The sequence below is a fragment of the Bufo gargarizans genome, chromosome 3, assembly GCF_014858855.1.
Source record: "Bufo gargarizans isolate SCDJY-AF-19 chromosome 3, ASM1485885v1, whole genome shotgun sequence".
NCBI classification, from domain to species: domain Eukaryota; kingdom Metazoa; phylum Chordata; class Amphibia; order Anura; family Bufonidae; genus Bufo; species Bufo gargarizans.
The window spans coordinates 13,316,421-13,337,146 of NC_058082.1; the positions used below are offsets into that span (position 1 = coordinate 13,316,421).

General features: G+C 43.3%; 1 protein-coding gene across 1 annotated transcript; it reads right to left on the minus strand.

Moving 5' to 3' along the window:
- Positions 1-16,186: 16,186 nt before the first annotated feature.
- On the minus strand, positions 16,187-16,942 carry LOC122930821 (uromodulin-like). The gene has a single exon (XM_044284458.1). The coding sequence runs from the start codon at positions 16,940-16,942 to the stop codon at positions 16,187-16,189; it is 756 nt and encodes a 251-aa protein (XP_044140393.1).
- Positions 16,943-20,726: the final 3,784 nt, after the last annotated feature.

Below are 20,726 nucleotides of genomic sequence, written 5' to 3' on the forward strand. Positions count from 1 at the left end.
CAGTAGTAGTTGTGTCTTGGAGAGTGGTTGTTGCGTCTAGAGCAGTTGTTGTCTCTGAAATAGTTGTCACTTGGCCAGTAGATGTTGATTCTGAAGTAGTTGTTTCTTGGGAATCAGTTGTTGCCTCTGGGGTAATATTGGTTGTTTCTTGGACAGTTGTATTTGTGTCTTGGGTTGTAGTAGTAGTCTCTGGTGTAGCTGTGGTTGTCTCTATGGTTGTGGTCTCAGCTGTAGTGGTTATTTCAGGGGTAGTTGTATCAGTAGTAGTTGTGTCTTGGAGAGTGGTTGTTGCGTCTAGAGCAGTTGTTGACTCTGAAATAGATGTCACTTGGCCAGTAGATGTTGCTTCTGAAGTTGTTGTTTCTTGGGAATCAGTTGTTGCCTCTAGGGTAATTGTGGTTGTTTCTTGGACAGTTGTAGTTGTGTCTTGGTTTGTAGTTGTAGTCTCTGGTGTAGTTGTGGTTGTCTCTATGGTTGTGGTCTCAGCTGTAGTGGTTATTTCAGGGGTAGTTGCCTCAGTAGTAGTTGTGTCTTGGGAATCAGTTGTTGCCTCTGGGGTAATTGTGGTTGTTTCTTGGACAGTTGTAGTTGTGTCTTGGGTTGTAGTAGTAGTCTCTGGTGTAGTTGTGGTTGTCTCTATGGTTGTGGTCTCAGCTGTAGGGGTTATTTCAGGGGTAGTTGCCTCAGTAGTAGTTATGTCTTGGAGAGTAGTTGTTGCGTCTAGAGCAGTTGTTGTCTCTGAAATAGTTGTCACTTGGCCAGTAGATGTTGCCTCTGAAGTAGTTGTTTCTTGGGAATCAGTTGTTGCCTCTGGGGTAATTGTGGTTGTTTCTTGGACAGATGTAGTTGTGTCTTGGTTTGTAGTAGTAGTCTCTGTTGTAGTTGTGGTTGTCTCTATGGTTGTGGTCTCAGCTATAGTGGTTATTTCAGGGGTAGTTGCCTCAGTAGTAGTTGTGTCTTGGAGAGTGGTTGTTGCGTCTAGAGCAGTTGTTGACTCTGAAATAGATGTCACTTGGCCAGTAGATGTTGCCTCTGAAGTTGTTGTTTCTTGGGAATCAGTTGTTGCCTCTTGTGTAATTGTGGTTGTTTCTTGGACAGTTGTAGTAGTGTCTTGGTTTGTAGTTGTTGTCTCTGGTGTAGTTGTGGTTGTCTCTATGGTTGTGGTCTCAGCTGTAGCGGTTATTTCAAAGGTAGTTGCCTCAGTAGTAGTTGTGTCTTGGGAATCAGTTGTTGCCTCTGGGGTAATTGTGGTTGTTTCTTGGACAGTTGTAGTTGTGTCTTTGGTTGTAGTAGTAGTCTCTGGTGTAGTTGTGGTTGTCTCTATGGTTGTGGTCTCAGCTGCAGTGGTTATTTCAGGAGTAGTGGCCTCAGTAGTAGTTGTGTCTTGGAGAGTGCTTGTTTCGTCTAGAGTAGTTGTTGTCTCTGAAATAGTTGTCACTTGGCCAGTAGATGTTGCCTCTGAAGTAGTTGTTTCTTGGGAATCAGTTGTTGCCTCTGGGGTAATTGTGGTTGTTTCTTGGACAGTTGTAGTTGTGTATTGGGTTGTAGTAGTAGTCTCTGGTGTAGTTGTGGTTGTCTCTATAGTTGTGGTCTCAGCTGTAGTGGTAATTTCAGGGGTAGTTGCCTCAGTAGTAGTTGTGTCTTGGAGAGTGGTTGTTGCATCTAGAGCAGTTGTTGTCTCTGAAATAGATGTCACTTGGCCAGTAGATGTTTCCTCTGAAGTAGTTTTTTCTTGGGATTCAGTTGTTGCCTCTGGGGTAATTGTGGTTGTTTCTTGGACAGTTGTAGTTGTGTCTTGGGTTGTAGTAGTAGTCTCTGGTGTAGTTGTGGTTGTCTCTATGATTGTGGTCTCAGCTGTAGTGGTTATTTCAGGGGTAGTTGCCTCAGTAGTAGTTGTGTCTTGGATAGTGGTTGTTGCGTCTACAGCAGTTGTTGTCTCTGAAATAGATGTCACTTGGCCAGTAGATGTTGCCTCTGAAGTAGCTGTTTCTTGGGAATCAGTTGTTGCTTCTGGGGTAATTGTGGTTGTTTCTTGGACAGTTGTAGTTGTGTCTTGGGTTGTAGTAGTAGTCTCTGGTGTAGTTGTGGTTGTCTCTATAGTTGTGGTCTCAGCTGTAGTGGTTTTTTCAGGGGTAGTTGCCTCAGTAGTAGTTGTGTCTTGGAGAGTGGTTGTTGCGTCTACAGCAGTTGTTGTCTCTGAAATAGATGTAACTTGGCCAGTAGATGTTGCCTCTGAAGTAGCTGTTTCTTGGGATTCAGTTGTTGCCTCTGGGGTAATTCTGGTTGTTTCTTGGACAGATGTAGTTGTGTCTTGGGTTGTAGTTGTAGTCTCTGGTGTAGTTGTGGTTGTCTCTATAGTTGTGGTCTCAGCTGTAGTAGTTATTTCAGGGGTAGTTGCCTCAGTAGTAGTTGTTTCTTGGGAATCAGTTGTTGCCTCTGGGGTAATTGTGGTTGTTTCTTGGACAGTTGTAGTTGTGTCTTGGGTTGTAGTAGTAGTCTCTGGTGTAGTTGTGGTTGTCTCTATGGTTGTGGTCTCAGCTGTAGTGGTTATTTCAGGGGTAGTTGCCTCAGTAGTAGTTGTGTCTTGGAGAGTGGTTGTTGCGTCTAGTGCAGTTGTTGCCTCTGAAATAGATGTCACTTGGCCAGTAGATATTGCCTCTGAAGTAGTTGTTTCTTGGGAATCAGTTGTTGCCTCTGGGGTAATTGTGGTTGTTTCTTGGACAGTTGTAGTTGTGTCTTGGGTTGTAGTAGTAGTCTCTAGTGTAGTTGTGGTTGTCTCTATGGTTGTGGTCTCAGCTGTAGTGGTTATTTCAGTGGTAGTTGCCTCAGTAGTAGTTGTGTCTTGGAGAGTGGTTGTTGCGTCTAGAGCAGTTGTTGACTCTGAAATAGATGTCACTTGGCCAGTAGATGTTGCCTCTGAAGTAGTTGTTTCTTGGGAATCAGTTGTTGCCTCTGGGGTAATTGTGGTTGTTTCTTGGACAGTTGTAGTTGTGTCTTGGGTTATAGTAGTAGTCTCTAGTGTAGTTGTGGTTGTCTCTATGGTTGTGGTCTCAGCTGTAGTGGTTATTTCAGGGGTAGTTGCCTCAGTAGTAGTTGTGTCTTGGAGAGTGGTTGTTGCGTCTAGAGCAGTTGTTGACTCTGAAATAGATGTCACATGGCCAGTAGATGTTGCCTCTGAAGTAGTTGTTTCTTGGGAATCAGTTGTTGCCTCTGGGGTAATTGTGGTTGTTTCTTGGACAGTTGTAGTTGTGTCTTGGGTTATAGTAGTAGTCTCTGGTGTAGTTGTGGTTGTCTCTATGGTTGTGGTCTCAGCTGTAGTGGTTAATTCAGGGGTCGTTGCCTCAGTAGTAGTTGTGTCTTGGAGAGTGGTTGTTGCGTCTAGAGCTGTTGTTGACTCTGAAATAGATGTCACTTTGCCAGTAGATGTTGATTCTGAAGTAGTTGTTTCTTGGGAATCAGTTGTTGCCTCTGGTGTAGTTGTGGTTGTCTCTATGGTTGTGGTCTCAGCTGTAGTGGTTAATTCAGGGGTAGTTGCCTCAGTAGTAGTTGTGTCTTGGAGAGTGGTTGTTGTGTCTAGAGCAGTTGTTGACTCTGAAATAGATGTCACTTGGCCAGTAGATGTTGCCTCTGAAGTAGTTGTTTCTTGGGAATCAGTTGTTGCCTCTGGGGTAATTGTGGTTGTTTCTTGGACAGTTGTAGTTGTGTCTTGGGTTGTAGTAGTAGCCTTTGGTGTAGTTGTGGTTGTCTCTATGGTTGTGGTCTCAGCTGTAGTGGTTATTTCAGGGGTAGTTGCCTCAGTAGTAGTTGTGTCTTGGAGAGTGGTTGTTGCGTCTAGAGCAGTTGTTGACTCTGAAATAGATGTCACTTGGCCATTAGATGTTGATTCTGAAGTACTTGTTTCTTGGGAATCAGTTGTTGCCTCTGGGGTAATTGTGGTTGTTTCTTGGACAGTTGTAGTTGTGTCTTGGGTTATAGTAGTAGTCTCTGGTGTAGTTGTGGTTGTCTCTATGGTTGTGGTCTCAGCTGTAGTGGTTAATTCAAGCGTAGTTGCCTCAGTAGTTGTTGTGTCTTGGAGAGTGGTTGTTGCGTCTAGAGCAGTTGTTGACTCTGAAATAGATGTCACTTGGCCAGTAGATGTTGCCTCTGAAGCAGTTGTTTCTTGGGAATCAGTTGTTGCCTCTGGGGTAATTGTGGTTGTTTCTTGGACAGTTGTAGTTGTGTCTTGGGTTGTAGTAGTAGTCTCTGGGGTAGTTGTGGTTGTCTCTATGGTTGTGGTCTCAGCTGTAGTGGTTATTTCAGGGGTAGTTGCCTCAGTAGTAGTTGTGTCTTGGAGAGTGGTTGTTGCGTCTAGAGCAGTTGTTGTCTCTGAAATAGTTGTCACTTGTCCAGTAGATGTTGCCTCTGAAGCAGTGTTTTCTTGGGAATCAGTTGTTGCCTCTGGGGTAATTGTGGTTGTTTCTTGGACAGTTGTAGTTGTGTCTTGGGTTGTAGTAGTAGTCTCTGGTGTAGTTGTGGTTGTCTCTATGGGTGTGGTCTCAGCTGTAGTGGTTATTTCAGGGGTAGTTGCCTCAGTAGTAGTTGTGTCTTGGAGAGTGGTTGTTGCGTCTAGAGCTGTTGTTGACTCTGAAATAGATGTCACTTTGCCAGTAGATGTTGATTCTGAAGTAGTTGTTTCTTGGGAATCAGTTGTTGCCTCTGGTGTAGTTGTGGTTGTCTCTATGGTTGTGGTCTCAGCTGTAGTGGTTAATTCAGGGGTAGTTGCCTCAGTAGTAGTTGTGTCTTGGACAGTGGTTGTTGTGTCTAGAGCAGTTGTTGACTCTGAAATAGATGTCACTTGGCCAGTAGATGTTGCCTCTGAAGTAGTTGTTTCTTGGGAATCAGTTGTTGCCTCTGGGGTAATTGTGGTTGTTTCTTGGACAGTTGTAGTTGTGTCTTGGGTTGTAGTAGTAGCCTTTGGTGTAGTTGTGGTTGTCTCTATGGTTGTGGTCTCAGCTGTAGTGGTTAATTCAAGCGTAGTTGCCTCAGTAGTAGTTGTGTCTTGGAGAGTGGTTGTTGCGTCTAGAGCAGTTGTTGACTCTGAAATAGATGTCACTTGGCCAGTAGATGTTGCCTCTGAAGCAGTTGTTTCTTGGGAATCAGTTGTTGCCTCTGGGGTAATTGTGGTTGTTTCTTGGACAGTTGTAGTTGTGTCTTGTGTTGTAGTAGTAGTCTCTGGGGTAGTTGTGGTTGTCTCTATGGTTGTGATCTCAGCTGTAGTGGTTATTTCAGGGGTAGTTGCCTCAGTAGTAGTTGTGTCTTGGAGAGTGGTTGTTGCGTCTAGAGCAGTTGTTGTCTCTGAAATAGTTGTCACTTGTCCAGTAGATGTTGCCTCTGAAGCAGTTGTTTCTTGGGAATCAGTTGTTGCCTCTGGGGTAATTGTGGTTGTTTCTTGGACAGTTGTAGTTGTGTCTTGGGTTGTAGTAGTAGTCTCTGGTGTAGTTGTGGTTGTCTCTATGGGTGTGGTCTCAGCTGTAGTGGTTATTTCAGCGGTAGTTGCCTCAGTAGTAGTTGTGTCTTGGAGAGTGGTTGTTGTGTCTAGAGCAGTTGTTGACTCTGAAATAGATGTCATTTGGCCAGTAGTTGTTTCTTGGGAATCAGTTGTTACCTCTAGGGTAATTGTGGTTGTTTCTTGGACAGTTGTTGTTGTGTCTTGGGTTGTAGGAGTAGTCTCTAGTGAAGTTGTGGTTGTCTCTATGGTTGTGGTCTCAGCTGTAGTGGTTAATTCAGGGGTAGTTGCCTCAGTAGTAGTTGTGTCTTGGAGAGTGGTTGTTGTGTCTAGAGCAGTTGTTGACTCTGAAATAGATGTCACTTGGCCATTAGATGTTGATTCTGAAGTAGTTGTTTCTTGGGAATCAGTTGTTGCCTCTGGTGTAGTTGTGGTTGTCTCTATGGTTGTGGTCTCAGCTGTAGTGGTTAATTCAGGGGTAGTTGCCTCAGTAGTAGTTGTGTCTTGGAGAGTGGTTGTTGTGTCTAGAGCAGTTTTTGACTCTGAAATAGATGTCACTTGGCCAGTAGATGTTGCCTCTGAAGTAGTTGTTTCTTGGGAATCAGTTGTTGCCTCTGGGGTAATTGTGGTTGTTTCTTGGACAGTTGTAGTTGTTTCTTGGGTTGTAGTAGTAGCCTTTGGTGTAGTTGTGGTTGTCTCTATGGTTGTGGTCTCAGCTGTAGTGGTTATTTCAGGGGTAGTTGCCTCAGTAGTTGTTGTGTCTTGGAGAGTGGTTGTTGCGTCTAGAGCAGTTGTTGACTCTGAAATAGATGTCACTTGGCCAGTAGATGTTGATTCTGAAGTAGTTGTTTCTTGGGAATCAGTTGTTGCCTCTGGGGTAATTGTGGTTGTTTCTTGGACAGTTGTAGTTGTGTCTTGGGTTGTAGTAGTAGCCTTTGGTGTAGTTGTGGTTGTCTCTATGGTTGTGGTCTCAGCTGTAGTGGTTATTTCAGGGGTAGTTGCCTCAGTAGTAGTTGTGTCTTGGAGAGTGGTTGTTGCGTCTAGAGCAGTTGTTGACTCTGAAATAGATGTCACTTTGCCAGTAGATGTTGATTCTGAAGTAGTTGTTTCTTGGGAATCAGTTGTTGCCTCTGGGGTAATTGTGGTTGTTTCTTGGACAGTTGAAGTTGTTTCTTGGGTTGTAGTAGTAGTCTCTGGTGTTGTTGTGGTTGTCTCTATGGTTGTGGTCTCAGCTGTAGTGGTTATTTTAGGGGTAGTTGCCTCAGTAGTAGTTGTGTCTTGGAGAGTGGTTGTTGCATCTAGAGCAGTTGTTGTCTCTGAAATAGATGTCACTTGGCCAGTAGATGTTGCCTCTGAAGTTGTTGTTTCTTGGCCAGTAGTTGTTGCCTCTGGGGTAATTGTGGTTGTTTCTTGGACAGTTGTAGTTGTGTCTTGGGTTGTAGTAGTAGCCTTTGGTGTAGTTGTGGTTGTCTCTATGGTTGTGGTCTCAGCTGTAGTGGTTATTTCAGGGGTAGTTGTCTCAATAGTAGTTGTGTCTTGGAGAGTGGTTGTTGCGTCTGGAGCAGTTGTTAACTCTGAAATAGATGTCACTTTGCCAGTAGATGTTGCTGCATCTGTGGCAATTGTGGCTTTCCCTTGGGTGGTTGTGTTTTTCTCTTGGATGGTATTGATAGTCTCAGGAGTAGCTGTTATCTTTTTAGTTGTCTCTTCTGTAGTTTTGGTTATTTCAGCGTTAGTTGTCACAGTCTTTGTGTCTTGGCTATTGTTTGTTGTATCCTGGTTTGTTTTTGCCACTGTAGTTGTTTTTGTCTGTAAAGTAGTAGTTACTTGGGCAGAAGTTGTTGTGGTTGATGTGGAGCTAGGTTTTGTAGTTGTAATGTTCATAGTTGTGGTTGTCGATGATGGGACATTTATTACATGATCTAAAACAAAATAAAGAGATATTACACTTACTTAGTACTGAATCAGAGAATTTAGTACCAGGTTAACTTTCTTTTTGTACCGAAAACAGTAGTACCAGTCAGTGTGTTCTCATTAAAGGGGTTGTCCTGGTTCAGAGATGAACCCAGTCATACCCACTATTCCACCCAGGCAGCCTCCCTGTTATGAGCTGAATCGCGCAGGGCAAAGGCATTTTCAGGAGAACCGGTGATTTACCAGGCTCTCCGTAAGCACTGCTAGGCGGAAGCTTTCGCCCACCAGTGAGCCTGTTGACGTCACCGTCACTGATGGGAGGACTTTAGCTCTGCCCTAGCCTGTAAAACAGCCATGGCAGCGCTGAAGTCCTCCTATCAGAGCAGGTGACGTCACCGAGAACACTGTTGGGCGGAATCTTCCGCCTAGCAGTCATGGAGAGCCTGGTAAATCACCGGATCTCCTGAAAATGCCTTTGTCCTGCGCGATTCAGCTCATAACAGGGAGGCTGCCTGGGTGAAATTGTGGGTTTGGCTGGTTTCAACTCTGAACCCGGACAAATCCTTTAATCAGTGCACACTGACTGGTACTACTGTTTTTGGTACACTCTGTGTGTGCCTGTCTTATTCATGTAAGTACTGGGGCTATTTTAATGGGATATTACTGTGTGGCACTATTGATGGGGCCACAGTGGCTGGCTGTAGTCATCTAGGGACTGTGGCTGGTACTATTTATCGGGACTGTAAATAGTAGCTGTTTTTTGCTCCCTATCGTTTTTGGAATATATGTGGAATATGGGAAGTCAAGATCAAAAAGACCACCCCTTATTTCATTCTTTTGAGTCCTAGGAACATTTCCTCAATAATAACCCCCTGAAAGTGAAGTGATGGTGAAGTTGGCCTGAACTTTACAGATTACAAGTTACATTAAAGGTGTGGAAAGTTGTAGGTCCTCTAACTCCAGCTTACATAATTTTGTATCCCCTGCATAAATTTATGTGCTGGAGTCATACATACAAGTGTACTGGAGTCATACATACAGGTGTGCTGGATTTATACATACAGATGTGCTGGATTTATACATACAGGTGTGCTGGAGTCATACATACAGGTGTGCTGAAGTCATAGATACAGGTGTGCTGGGGTCATACATACAGGTGTGCTGGAGTCATACATACAGGTGTGCTGGAGTCATACATACAGGTGTGCTGGAGTCATACATACAGGTGTACTGGAGTCATACATACAGATGTGCTGGATTCATACATACAGGTGTGCTGGAGTCATACATACAGGTGTGCTGTATTCATAGATACAGGTGTGATGCATTTATACATACATGTGTGCTGGAGTCATAGATACAGGTGTGCTGGAGTCATAGATACAGATGTGCTGGAGTCATAGATACAGGTGTGCTGGGGCCATACATACAGGTGTGCTGGTGTCATAGATACATATGTGCTGGATTCATACATACAGGTGTGCTGGAGTCATACATACAGGTGTGCTGGAGTCATACATTAAGGTGTGCTGAGGTCATAGATACAGGTGTGCTGGGGTCATAGATACAGGTGTGCTGGAGTCATAGATACAGATGTGCTGGAGTCATACATACAGGTGTGCTGGTGTCATAGATACATATGTGCTGGATTCATACATACAGGTGTGCTGGAGTCATACATACAGATGTGCTGGAGTCATACATACAGGTGTGCTGGAGTCATACATTAAGGTGTGCTGAGGTCATAGATACAGGTGTGCTGGATTCATATGCACAGGTGTGATGGAGTCATACATACAGGTGTGCTGCAGTCATATGAACAGGTGTGATGGAGTCATTCATACAGGTGTGCTGGATTCATACATACAGGTGTGCTGGAGTCATACATACAGGTGTGCTGGAGTCATACATACAGGTGTGCTGGAGTCATAGATACAGGTGTGCTGGAGTCATACATACAGATGTGCTGGATTCATACATACAGTTTTGCTGGAGTCATACATACAGGTGTGCTGGAGTCATACATACAGGTGTGCTGGAGTCATAGATACAGGTGTGCTGGAGTCATACATACCGATGTGCTGGATTCATACATACAGTTTTGCTGGAGTCATAGATACAGGTGTGCTGGATTTATACATACAGGAGTGCTGGAGTCATACATACAGGAGTGCTGGAGTCATACATACAGGTGTGCTGGTGTCATAGATACAGGTGTGCTGGGGTCATACATACAGGTGTGCTGGAGTCATACATACAGGTGTGCTGGGGTCATAGATACAGGTGTTCTGGGGTCATAGATACAGGTGTTCTGGGGTCATAGATACAGGTGTGCTGGAGTCATACATACAGGTGTGCTGGGGTCATAGATACAGGTGTTCTGGGGTCATAGATACAGGTGTGCTGGATTCATAGGTACAGGTGTGCTGGAGTCATACATACAGGTGTACTGGAGTCATAGATACAGGTGTGCTGGAGTCATACTTACAGGTGTACTGGAGTCATAGATACAGGTGTGCTGGAGTTATAGATACAGGTGTGCTGGGGTTATACATACAGGTGTACTGGAGTCATAGATACAGGTGTACTGGAGTCATACATACAGGTGTGCTGGGGTCATAGATACAGGTGTGCTGGAGTCATACATACAGATGTGCAGGAGTCATACATACAGGTGTGCTGGGGCCATACATACAGGTGTGCTGGAGTCATAGATACAGGTGTGCTGGGGTTATACATACAGGTGTGCTGGGGCCATACATACAGGTGTGCTGGAGTCATAGATACAGGTGTGCTGGGGTTATACATACAGGTGTACTGGAGTCATACATACATATGTGCTGGAGTCATATATACAGGTGTGCTGGGGTTATACATACAGGTGTACTGGAGTCATGAGTCATAGATACAGGTGTGCTGGGATCATAGATACAGGTGTGCTGGAGTCATACATACAGGTGTGCTGGAGTCATAGATACAGGTGTGCTGGAGTCATACATACAGGTGTACTGGAGTCATAGATACAGGTGTGCTGGGACCATACATACAGGTGTGCTAGAGTCATACATACAGGTGTGCTGGAGTCATAGATACAGGTGTGCTGGAGTCATACATACAGGTGTGCTGGAGTCATAGATACAGGTGTGCTGGGGCAATACATACAGGTGTGCTGCAGTCATACATACAGGTGTGCTGGATTCATACATACAGATGTGCTGGATTCATACATACAGATGTGCTGGAGTCATAGATACAGGTGTGCTGGAGTCATACATACAGGTGTGCTGGAGTCATACATACAGGTGTGCTGGAGTCATACATACAGTTTTGCTGGAGTCATACATAAAGGTGTGCTGGAGTCATATATACAGATGTGCTGGAGTCATAGATACAGGTGTGCTGGAGTCATATCCACAGGTGTACTGGAGTCATACATACAGGTGTACTGGGGTCATACATACAGTTTTGCTGGAGTCATACATACAGGAGTGCTGGAGTCATACATACAGTTTTGCTGGAGTCATAGATACAGGTGTGCTGGATTTATACATACAGGAGTGCTGGAGTCATACATACAGGAGTGCTGGAGTCATACATACAGGTGTGCTGGAGTCATACATACAGGTGTGCTGGATTCATAGATACAGGTGTGCTGGATTTATACATACAGGTGTGCTTGAGTCATACATACAGATGTGCTGGATTCATACATACAGTTTTTCTGGAGTCATACATACAGGTGTGCTGGATTCATACATACAGGTGTGCTGTAGTCATACATACAGGTGTGCTGGAGTCATATGCACAGGTGTACTGGAGTCATACATACAGGTGTACTGGGGTCATACAGACAGGTGTGCTGGAGTCATACATACAGTTTTGCTGGAGTCATACATAAAGGTGTGCTGGAGTCATATATACGGATGTGCTGGATTCATACATACAGTTTTGCTGGAGTCATACATACAGGTGTGCTGGAGTCATATATACGGATGTGCTGGATTCATACATACAGTTTTGCTGGAGTCATAGATACAGGTGTGATGGATTTATACATACAGGAGTGCTGGAGTCATACATACAGGAGTGCTGGAGTCATACATACAGGTGTGCTGGAGTCATACATACAGGTGTGCTGGATTCATAGATACAGGTGTGCTGGATTTATACATACAGGTGTGCTTGAGTCATACATACAGATGTGCTGGATTCATACATACAGTTTTTCTGGAGTCATACATACAGGTGTGCTGGAGTCATAGATACTGGTGTGCTGGAGTCATACATACAGGTGTGCTGGAGTCATAGATACAGGTGTGCTGGAGTCATACATACAGGTGTGCTGGAGTCATACATACAGATGTGCTGGATTCATACATACAGGTGTGCTGGGGTCATAGATACAGGTGTTCTGGGGTCATAGACACAGGTGTGCTGGATTCATAGGTACAGGTGTGCTGGAGTCATAGATACAGGTGTGCTGGAGTTATAGATACAGGTGTGCTGGAGTCATACATACAGGTGTGCTGGAGTCATACATACATATGTGCTGGAGTCATAGATACAGGTGTGCTGGGGTTATACATACAGGTGTACTGGAGTGATAGATACAGGTGTACTGGAGTCATACATACAGGTGTGCTGGGGGTCATACATACAGGTGTGCTGGGGTCATAGATACAGGTGTGCTGGAGTCATACATACAGATGTGCTGGATTCATACATACAGGTGTGCTGGGGCCATACATAGAGGTGTGCTGGAGTCATAAATACAGGTGTGCTGGAGTCATACATACATATGTGCTGGAGTCATACATACAAGTGTACTGGAGTCATACATACATATGTGCTGGAGTCATAGATACAGGTGTGCTGGGGTTATACATACAGGTGTACTGGAGTCATAGATACAGGTGTGCTGGGGTCATACATACAGGTGTGCTGGAGTCATACATTAAGGTGTGCTGGAGTCATACATACAGGTGTGCTGGAGTCATACATACAGGTGTGCTGGAGTCATACATACAGGTGTGCTGGAGTCATACATAAAGGTGTGCTGGAGTCATACATAAAGGTGTGCTGGAGTCATAGATACAGGTGTGCTGGGGCCATAGATACAGGTGTGCTGGGGTCATAGATACAGGTGTGCTGGAGTCATACATACAGGTGTGCTGGAGTCATAGATACAGGTGTGATGGGGTCATACAGACGTGGACAAAATTGTTGGTACCCTTTGGTCAATGAAAGAAAAAGTCACAATGGTCACAGAAATAACTTTAATCTGACAAAAGTAATAATAAATTAAAATTCTATAAATGTTAACCAATGAAAGTCAGACATTGTTTTTCAACCATGCTTCAACAGAATTATGTAAAAAAATAAACTCATGAAACAGGCATGGACAAAAATGATGGTACCCCTAGAAAACACAGAACATAATGTGACCAAAGGGACATGTTAATTCAAGGTGTGTCCACTAATTAGCATCACAGGTGTCTACAACCTTGTAATCAGCCATTGGGCCTATATATATGGCTCCAGGTAATCACTGTGTTGTTTGGTGATATGGTGTGTACCACACTCGACATGGACCAGAGGAAGCAAAGGAAAGAGCTGTCTCAAGAGATCAGAAAGAAAATTATAGACAAGCATGTTAAAGGTAAAGGCTATAAGACCATCTCCAAGCAACTAGATGTTCCTGTGAGTACAGTTGCACATATTATTCATAAGTTTAAGATCCATGGGACTGTAGCCAACCTCCCTGGACGTGGCCGCAGGAGGAAAATTGATGACAAATCTAAGAGACGGATAATCCGAATGGTAACAAAAGAGCCTAGAAAGACTTCTAAAGAGATTCAAGGTGAACTTCATGCTCAAGGAACATCAGTGTCAGATCGCACCATCCGTCGTTGTTTGAGCCAAAGTGGACTACATGGGAGACGACCAAGGAGGACACCATTGTTGAAAACGAATCATAAAAAAGCAAGACTGGAATATGCCAAACTACATGTTGACAAGCCACAAAGCTTCTGGGAGAATGTCCTGTGGACAGATGAGACAAAAATCGAAGTTTTTGCCAAGGCACATCAGCTGTATGTTCACAGACGAAAAAATGAAGCATATCAAGAAAAGAACACTGTCCCTACTGTGAAACATGGAGGAGGCTCTGTTATGTTCTGGGGCTGCTTTGCTGCGTCTGGCACAGGGTGTCTTGAATCTGTGCAGGGTACAATGAAATCTCAAGACTATCAAGGAATTCTAGAGAGAAATGTACTAGCCAGTGTCAGAAAGCTTGGTCTCAGTCGCAGGTCATGGGTCTTGCAACAGGACAATGACCCAAAACACACCGCTAAAAACACCCAAGAATGGCTAAGAGGAAAAAATTGGACTATTCTAAAGTGGCCTTCTATGAGCCCTGACCTCAATCCTATTGAGCATCTTTGGAAGGAGCTGAAACATGCAGTCTGGAAAAGGCACCCTTCAAACCGGACACAACTGGAGCAGTTTGCTCATGAGGAGTGGGCCAAAATACCTGCTGAGAGGTGCAGATGTCTCATTGACAGTTACAGGAAGCGTTTGATTGCAGTGATTGCCTCAAAAGGTTGCGCAACAAAATATTAAGTTAGGGGTACCATCATTTTTGTCCATGCCTGTTTCATGAGTTTATTTTTTTACATAATTCTGTTGAAGCATGGTTGAAAAACAATGTCTGACTTTCATTGGTTAACATTTATAGAATTTTAATTTATTATTACTTTTGTCAGATTAAAGTTATTTCTGTGACCATTGTGACTTTTTCTTTCATTGACCAAAGGGTACCAACAATTTTGTCCACGTCTGTAGATACAGTTGTGCTGGAGTCATACATACAGGTGTGCTGGAGTCATAGATACAGGTGTGCTGGGGCCATACATACAGGTGTGCTGGAGTCATACATACAGGTGTGCTGGAGTATAAGTGTGCTGGAATCATATGCACAGGTGTACTGGAGTCATACATACAGATATGCTGGATTCATACATACAGGTGTGCTGGAGTCATACATACAGGTGTGCTGGAGTCATACATACAGGTGTGCTGGAGTCATACATACAGGAGTGCTGGAGTCATAGATACAGGTGTGCTGGAGTCATACATACAGGTGTGCTGGAGTCATACATACAGGTGTGCTGGAGTATAGGTGTGCTGGAATCATATGCACAGGTGTACTGGAGTCATACATACAGATGTGCTGGATTCATACATACAGGTGTGCTGGGGTCATACATACAGGAGTGCTGGAGTCATAGATACAGGTGTGCTGGGGTCATAGATACAGGTGTTCTGGGGTCATAGATACAGGTGTGCTGGATTCATAGGTACAGGTGTGCTGGAGTTATAGATACAGGTGTGCTGGAGTCATACATACAGGTGTGCTGGAGTCATACATACATATGTGCTGGAGTCATAGATACAGGTGTGCTGGGGTTATACATACAGGTGTACTGGAGTGATAGATACAGGTGTACTGGAGTCATACATACAGGTGTGCTGGGGTCATACATACAGGTGTGCTGGGGTCATAGATACAGGTGTGCTGGAGTCATACATACAGATGTGCTGGATTCATACATACAGGTGTGCTGGGGCCATACATAGAGGTGTGCTGGAGTCATAAATACAGGTGTGCTGGAGTCATAAATACAGGTGTGCTGGAGTCATACATACATATGTGCTGGAGTCATACATACAAGTGTACTGGAGTCATACATACATATGTGCTGGAGTCATAGATACAGGTGTGCTGGGGTTATACATACAGGTGTACTGGAGTCATAGATACAGGTGTGCTGGGGTCATACATACAGGTGTGCTGGAGTCATACATTAAGGTGTGCTGGAGTCATACATACAGGTGTGCTGGAGTCATACATACAGGTGTGCTGGAGTCATACATAAAGGTGTGCTGGAGTCATAGATACAGGTGTGCTGGGGCCATAGATACAGGTGTGCTGGAGTCATACATACAGGTGTGCTTGAGTCATAGATACAGGTGTGATGGGGTCATAGATACAGGTGTGCTGGAGTCATACATACAGGTGTGCTGGAGTCATAGATACAGGTGTGCTGGGGCCATACATACAGGTGTGCTGGAGTCATACATACAGGTGTGCTGGAGTCATACATACAGGAGTGCTGGAGTCATAGATACAGGTGTGCTGGAGTCATACATACAGGTGTGCTGGAGTCATACATACAGGTGTGCTGGAGTATAGGTGTGCTGGAATCATATGCACAGGTGTACTGGAGTCATACATACAGATGTGCTGGAGTCATAGATACAGGTGTGCTGGGGCCATACATACAGGAGTGCTGGAGTCATAGATACAGATGTGCTGGGGCCATACATACAGGTGTGCTGGGGTCATACATACAGGAGTGCTGGAGTCATAGATACAGGTGTGCTGGAGTCATACATACAGGTGTGCTGGAGTATAGGTGTGCTGGAATCATATGCACAGGTGTACTGGAGTCATACATACAGATGTGCTGGATTCATACATACAGGTGTGCTGGGGTCATACATACAGGTGTGCTGGAGTCATACATACAGGTGTGCTGGAGTCATACATACAGGTGTGCTGGGGTCATACATACAGGTGTGCTGGAGTCATACATACAGGTGTGCTGGAGTCATAGATACAGGTGTGCTGGAGTCATACATACAGGTGTGCTGGAGTCTTACATACAGGTGTGCTGGAGTCATACATACAGGTGTGCTGGGGTCATACATACAGGTGTGCTGGAGTCATACATACAGGTGTGCTGAGGTCTTACCTGTGCAGTAGACATCATGCTTGAGCATTCCTGAGAACTTGTACACGTAGTATCCTTTGGGGCAGGCCTTCACTGGAAGATTACCAGCATTTATAGTTCCCCTCAGGGAATTGCTGATTAAGGGCAGCAACTTGATCCCATCACCAATATTTGGATGAACGTCCCTAAGAGAAAATGGTTCAAGGGAGCCACATTTTAAGGGCCCCACGGTTCCAACTTTCAAGCTGGCAGTGTTTTTCCCAACATAACGGAACCATCCAAAGTTGTATCTGTCAGTGCTGAATCTGCCAGCGGAATCAATGGAGGACAATCTATCGTCCCCATTCAGCAGAGAATACCAGTCACAGGGATCAGCACATTGATATTTGCCATTTATTTGCAGACAGTCCTGGTCGCTGGAGCAAGCTGTGCCGGAGCAGAGGGCCGAGGGGTTGGGAACACAGAGGTAAATACCATTGAGGTTGTTGCAGGTCTCTGTTGGGGAACACGTGTTCAGAGTTGGGCTTAGACATTCGTTGATATCCACACATAACTTCTTATTCAAGTCCCAGTTATATCCCTTAGGACAGCACTTGTATTTATCACAGAATACCATCCTCGTGCAGTCCACCCCATTTCCAATGTAGCCAGCAGCGCAGGAACAGATGACGTAGCCGCTCCTTACGTTACAGATGGTGGAAATTGTAGAATTACAGAAGTTGCAGGATTTTGCATCTGTTTGAGGCATAAAAACATAATCAAAATACTTGTATGTTGTATTAAAGGGTGAGTCACATGAGAACCAAAACCACTCAGGCAAAGAGAAAACGGAGCACTGAAGGCTACTCATCAAACAGCAGCCGGTCAACCATCTCATCAACCAACCAAGGAGCTGACCAACCAGCTATCTGACCAATAAACCAAACTGCCTGAATGTTTTAGGAAGCAATATGCATCTAAGCTCTGACTGTACCAATATAAAATGAATTGATTTATACACAAGGACCACATAAAATGACAATATTTCTGATATTCTCGCCCTGTATATACGGCACAAACACAAAGCCATTCTGAAGAAACACAGCATAGACAGTACGAATAGACAAGAACAAGACAGGACATTCTGAGATGACTAGACAGAAGAAGAGCAGAACATAGGATATTTCAGGGAAACACAAGATGGGGACATTTTGGAGAAACAAAACAGACATTCTGAATACAGTTAGTACAGAAGACCCTGGAACACAAGCTCTAATGTTCTGGAGAATCAAGATGGAATTTCTGAAATGACTAAAAGAATAAGTGCCGTTGTATTTCAATAAAAACACAATTATAAAAAAAAAAGATGGACATTCTGAAGTAACAGGTCATTGTGGGGATATATAAAATGTTTTTGTAGAAGTAACACAAGATGGGATATTCAGAAGAAGTAAAAGACTGGTCTTTCTGGGATAACACAAGATGGGATATTCAGAAGAAACCTAAGACAATTCATTCTGAAGGAAAGCAAGACGGGCTATTCCAGAAGAACATAACATTAAACAGGAAACATTCTGGAGGAACATACAGTAAGATAAGAAATTTTGGAGAAGCACAGAGTATTCTGGAAACATACTAGAAGGAACATTTTGTAGAAAGACCAGATGGAAAATGAAAATAAATGCTAAGTTCTGAAGGAACAGAAGATGGGATATTCAAGAGACATTAGAAATGACATTCTGGAGACACTGGAAGAGGCACTCTGGTGGAACAGAAGACATGACATTCTAGAGACACTGGACTGCCACAATATTCTCTGACCTGTTAGAAAGTTAGATTATGTAAACTGTAGCGAAGGTAATCGTCTTAGCAGTGACTGTATTTCTAAGTTATAACCTCCCTTCTGATCCTCAGCAATGTCCAATGAGGTTGACATTGAGGCTCCCATAGGAATACATAGAGAAACCGGCTTCCTTTCCACTCATAAGATGCTGTGTTATTTGGAAAGTCAGACTGCTGGTCACATGACACAGCTGAGGATCAGAAGGGAGGTTATAACTCACAAATACAGTCAATGGTAAAAGAAAAAAAATTACCTTCACTACAATTTACATCATCTATCTTTCTAATAGATCAGAGAATAAAAGTTTTTGTACGGAGTGCTTCTTTAAAGAGGAATGCATGATGGGAAATTCTCAAGTAACAGAAGATTAATCATTATGGAGCAACATAAGATGATAGTTTCTAGAGGAACACAAGATGTGAAATTCTAGACATAGGTTAGAAGGCACAATGAAGAAACAAGACCGTGACAGACTGTAGAGAATTTGGCCATAGAAAAGCTGACAGGCCATTATGGTAATAATAATATATTGTTTCATCTTTGTAATATAAGGAACATTTCAAGCCATGTTAAATGGAAAATATGCAACAAAGTTTTAGAAGTCCTTGTTCCAGATAATGTGCTGCACCTCCAAGAGGCACTGTTCCATTCAGAACCTTAGGATGAGGTGGAAGATCAGGTACTTACATGATGTGAACTCTGAAAAAGAGAGAAAATGAGAAGATTCGGGTTACTGTAAATCTATAAAACAAAGGTTCTCTACACAACAAACCCTGACACTTCATGCTGCTCGGTATAATCTAAGCCTCAGAGATTATATAATCATATAACTGTTATATTCAGTGAGGGTGCAGTGAGGTACTTGCTGTTTGTACGTTGGATAATCTATACTGGAGATACAATTCTTTGACATTTTTCTTGTCTACAGGTTGGAGAACATTTTTGTTGACTTACTTGTTGTAGTAGTTGTGGTTGTTGTAGTAGTTGTACTCGTTGTTTGTTTTATAGTTGTTGTGGTTGGTGTTGTAGTTGTAGTTAGTGTTGTAGTCATTGTAGTTGTAGTTGGTGTTGTATTTGTGGTTGGTGTTGTAGTCAGTGTAGTTGTAGTTGGTGTTGTAGTCATTGTAGTTGTAGTTAGTGTTGTAGTTGGTGTTGTAGTAGTTGTGGTTGGTGTTGTAGTCATTGTAGTTGAAGTTAGTGTTGTAGTTGTGGTTGGTGTAGTAGTTGTGGTTGGTGTTGTAGTTATCGTAGTTGTAGTTGGTGTGGTTGGTGTTGTAGTCATTGTAGTTGTAGTTAGTGTAGTAGTAGTGGTTGGTGTTGTAGTCATCGTAGTTGTGGTTGGTGTTGTAGTCATCGTAGTTGTTGTGGTTGGTGTTGTAGTCGTTGTAGTTAGTGTAGTAGTTGTGGTTGGTGTTGTAGTCATCGTAGTTGGTGTAGTTGTGGTTGGTGTTGTAGTCATTGTAGTTAGTATAGTAGTTGTGGTGGGTGTTGTAGTCATCGTAGTTGGTGTAGTTGGTGTTGTAGTCATTGTAGTTGTAGTTAGTGTAGTAGTTGTGGTTGGTGTTGTAGTAGTTGTGGTTGGTGTTGTAGTTGTGGTTGGTGTTGTGGTTGGTGTTGGAGTTGATGTAGTTGTGGTTGGTGTTGTAGGTGTGGTTGTTGTAGTCATTGTAGTTGGTGTTGTAGTTGTCATTGTAGTTATCGTTGTAGTTGTTGGGAAATTCATGACTGGATCTGAAATAAAGAAATATCAGGCATATTGAGTACTGACTTAGAAACTTGGTACTTTTTTAAGAAAGAATACTGTCTGGCATTATTTACAGGGATGCGGTAGCTGGTTTTATTTACGAAGTCATACTGTCTGCTACCATTTATGAGGGTACTATGCTGTAGATGGCTTTTCCTTCTAGTTACTGGAATATCTGAGGAATAGGTGAAAGTCAAGATCAGAAAACACTTTCTTAGGAACATTTACTATAATTTTCATCCCTTCAAGGTGATGTGATGGTGAAGGTGGCCTGAACCTTACAAGAATTCAGGTTACATGAAAATGTGAAAATCTGTAGGTCCCCACACTCCAGCAGACATCATTTAGTATCCCCTGCTTGAATTCCTTACACAAATAGCCTTCGCTGCTGGTAAAGTTAAACTTTACTTCCATCTTACACTTGTGAGTAACAATGAGCATGCTTTTGAGAGCATGGTTCATCCAGCAGAAAAATCACTTAAAATATGGCACTCGCCCTAATATCCAGCTTCCATCTCAGGTGACTACCTCTTGAAGCTCATCAAGAGAATGCCAAGAGTGTGCAAAGCAGTAATCAAAGCAAAAGGTGGCTACTTTGAAGAACCTAGAATATGACATATTTTCAGTTGTTTCACACTTGTTTGTTATGTATATAATTCCACATGTGGTAATTCATAGTTTTGATGCCTTCAGTGTGAATCTACAATTGTCATAGTCATGAAAATAAAGAAAACCCTTTGAATGAGAAGGTGTGTCCAAACTTTTGGTCTGTACTGTAGATGTGCAGGAAAATCGATCTTTTACACAATGAACCATAAGTGTCCCTCTTTGACTGTCCAAAAAGTTGGGAGGTATGTTATTCATATGAATAGACGTAGAAGAAAAAAACTCGACAACAAAAGATTAATAAAATCCTGGGAGTCTGGAAGACCAATTCAGGATTGGATTCAAACGCTGCAGAGGATC

Coding starts and splice junctions, on each gene's coding strand:
- LOC122930821 (XM_044284458.1), bottom strand. CDS start 16,942: ATGCCTCAAACAGATGCAAAATCCTGCAACTTCTGTAATTCTACAATT.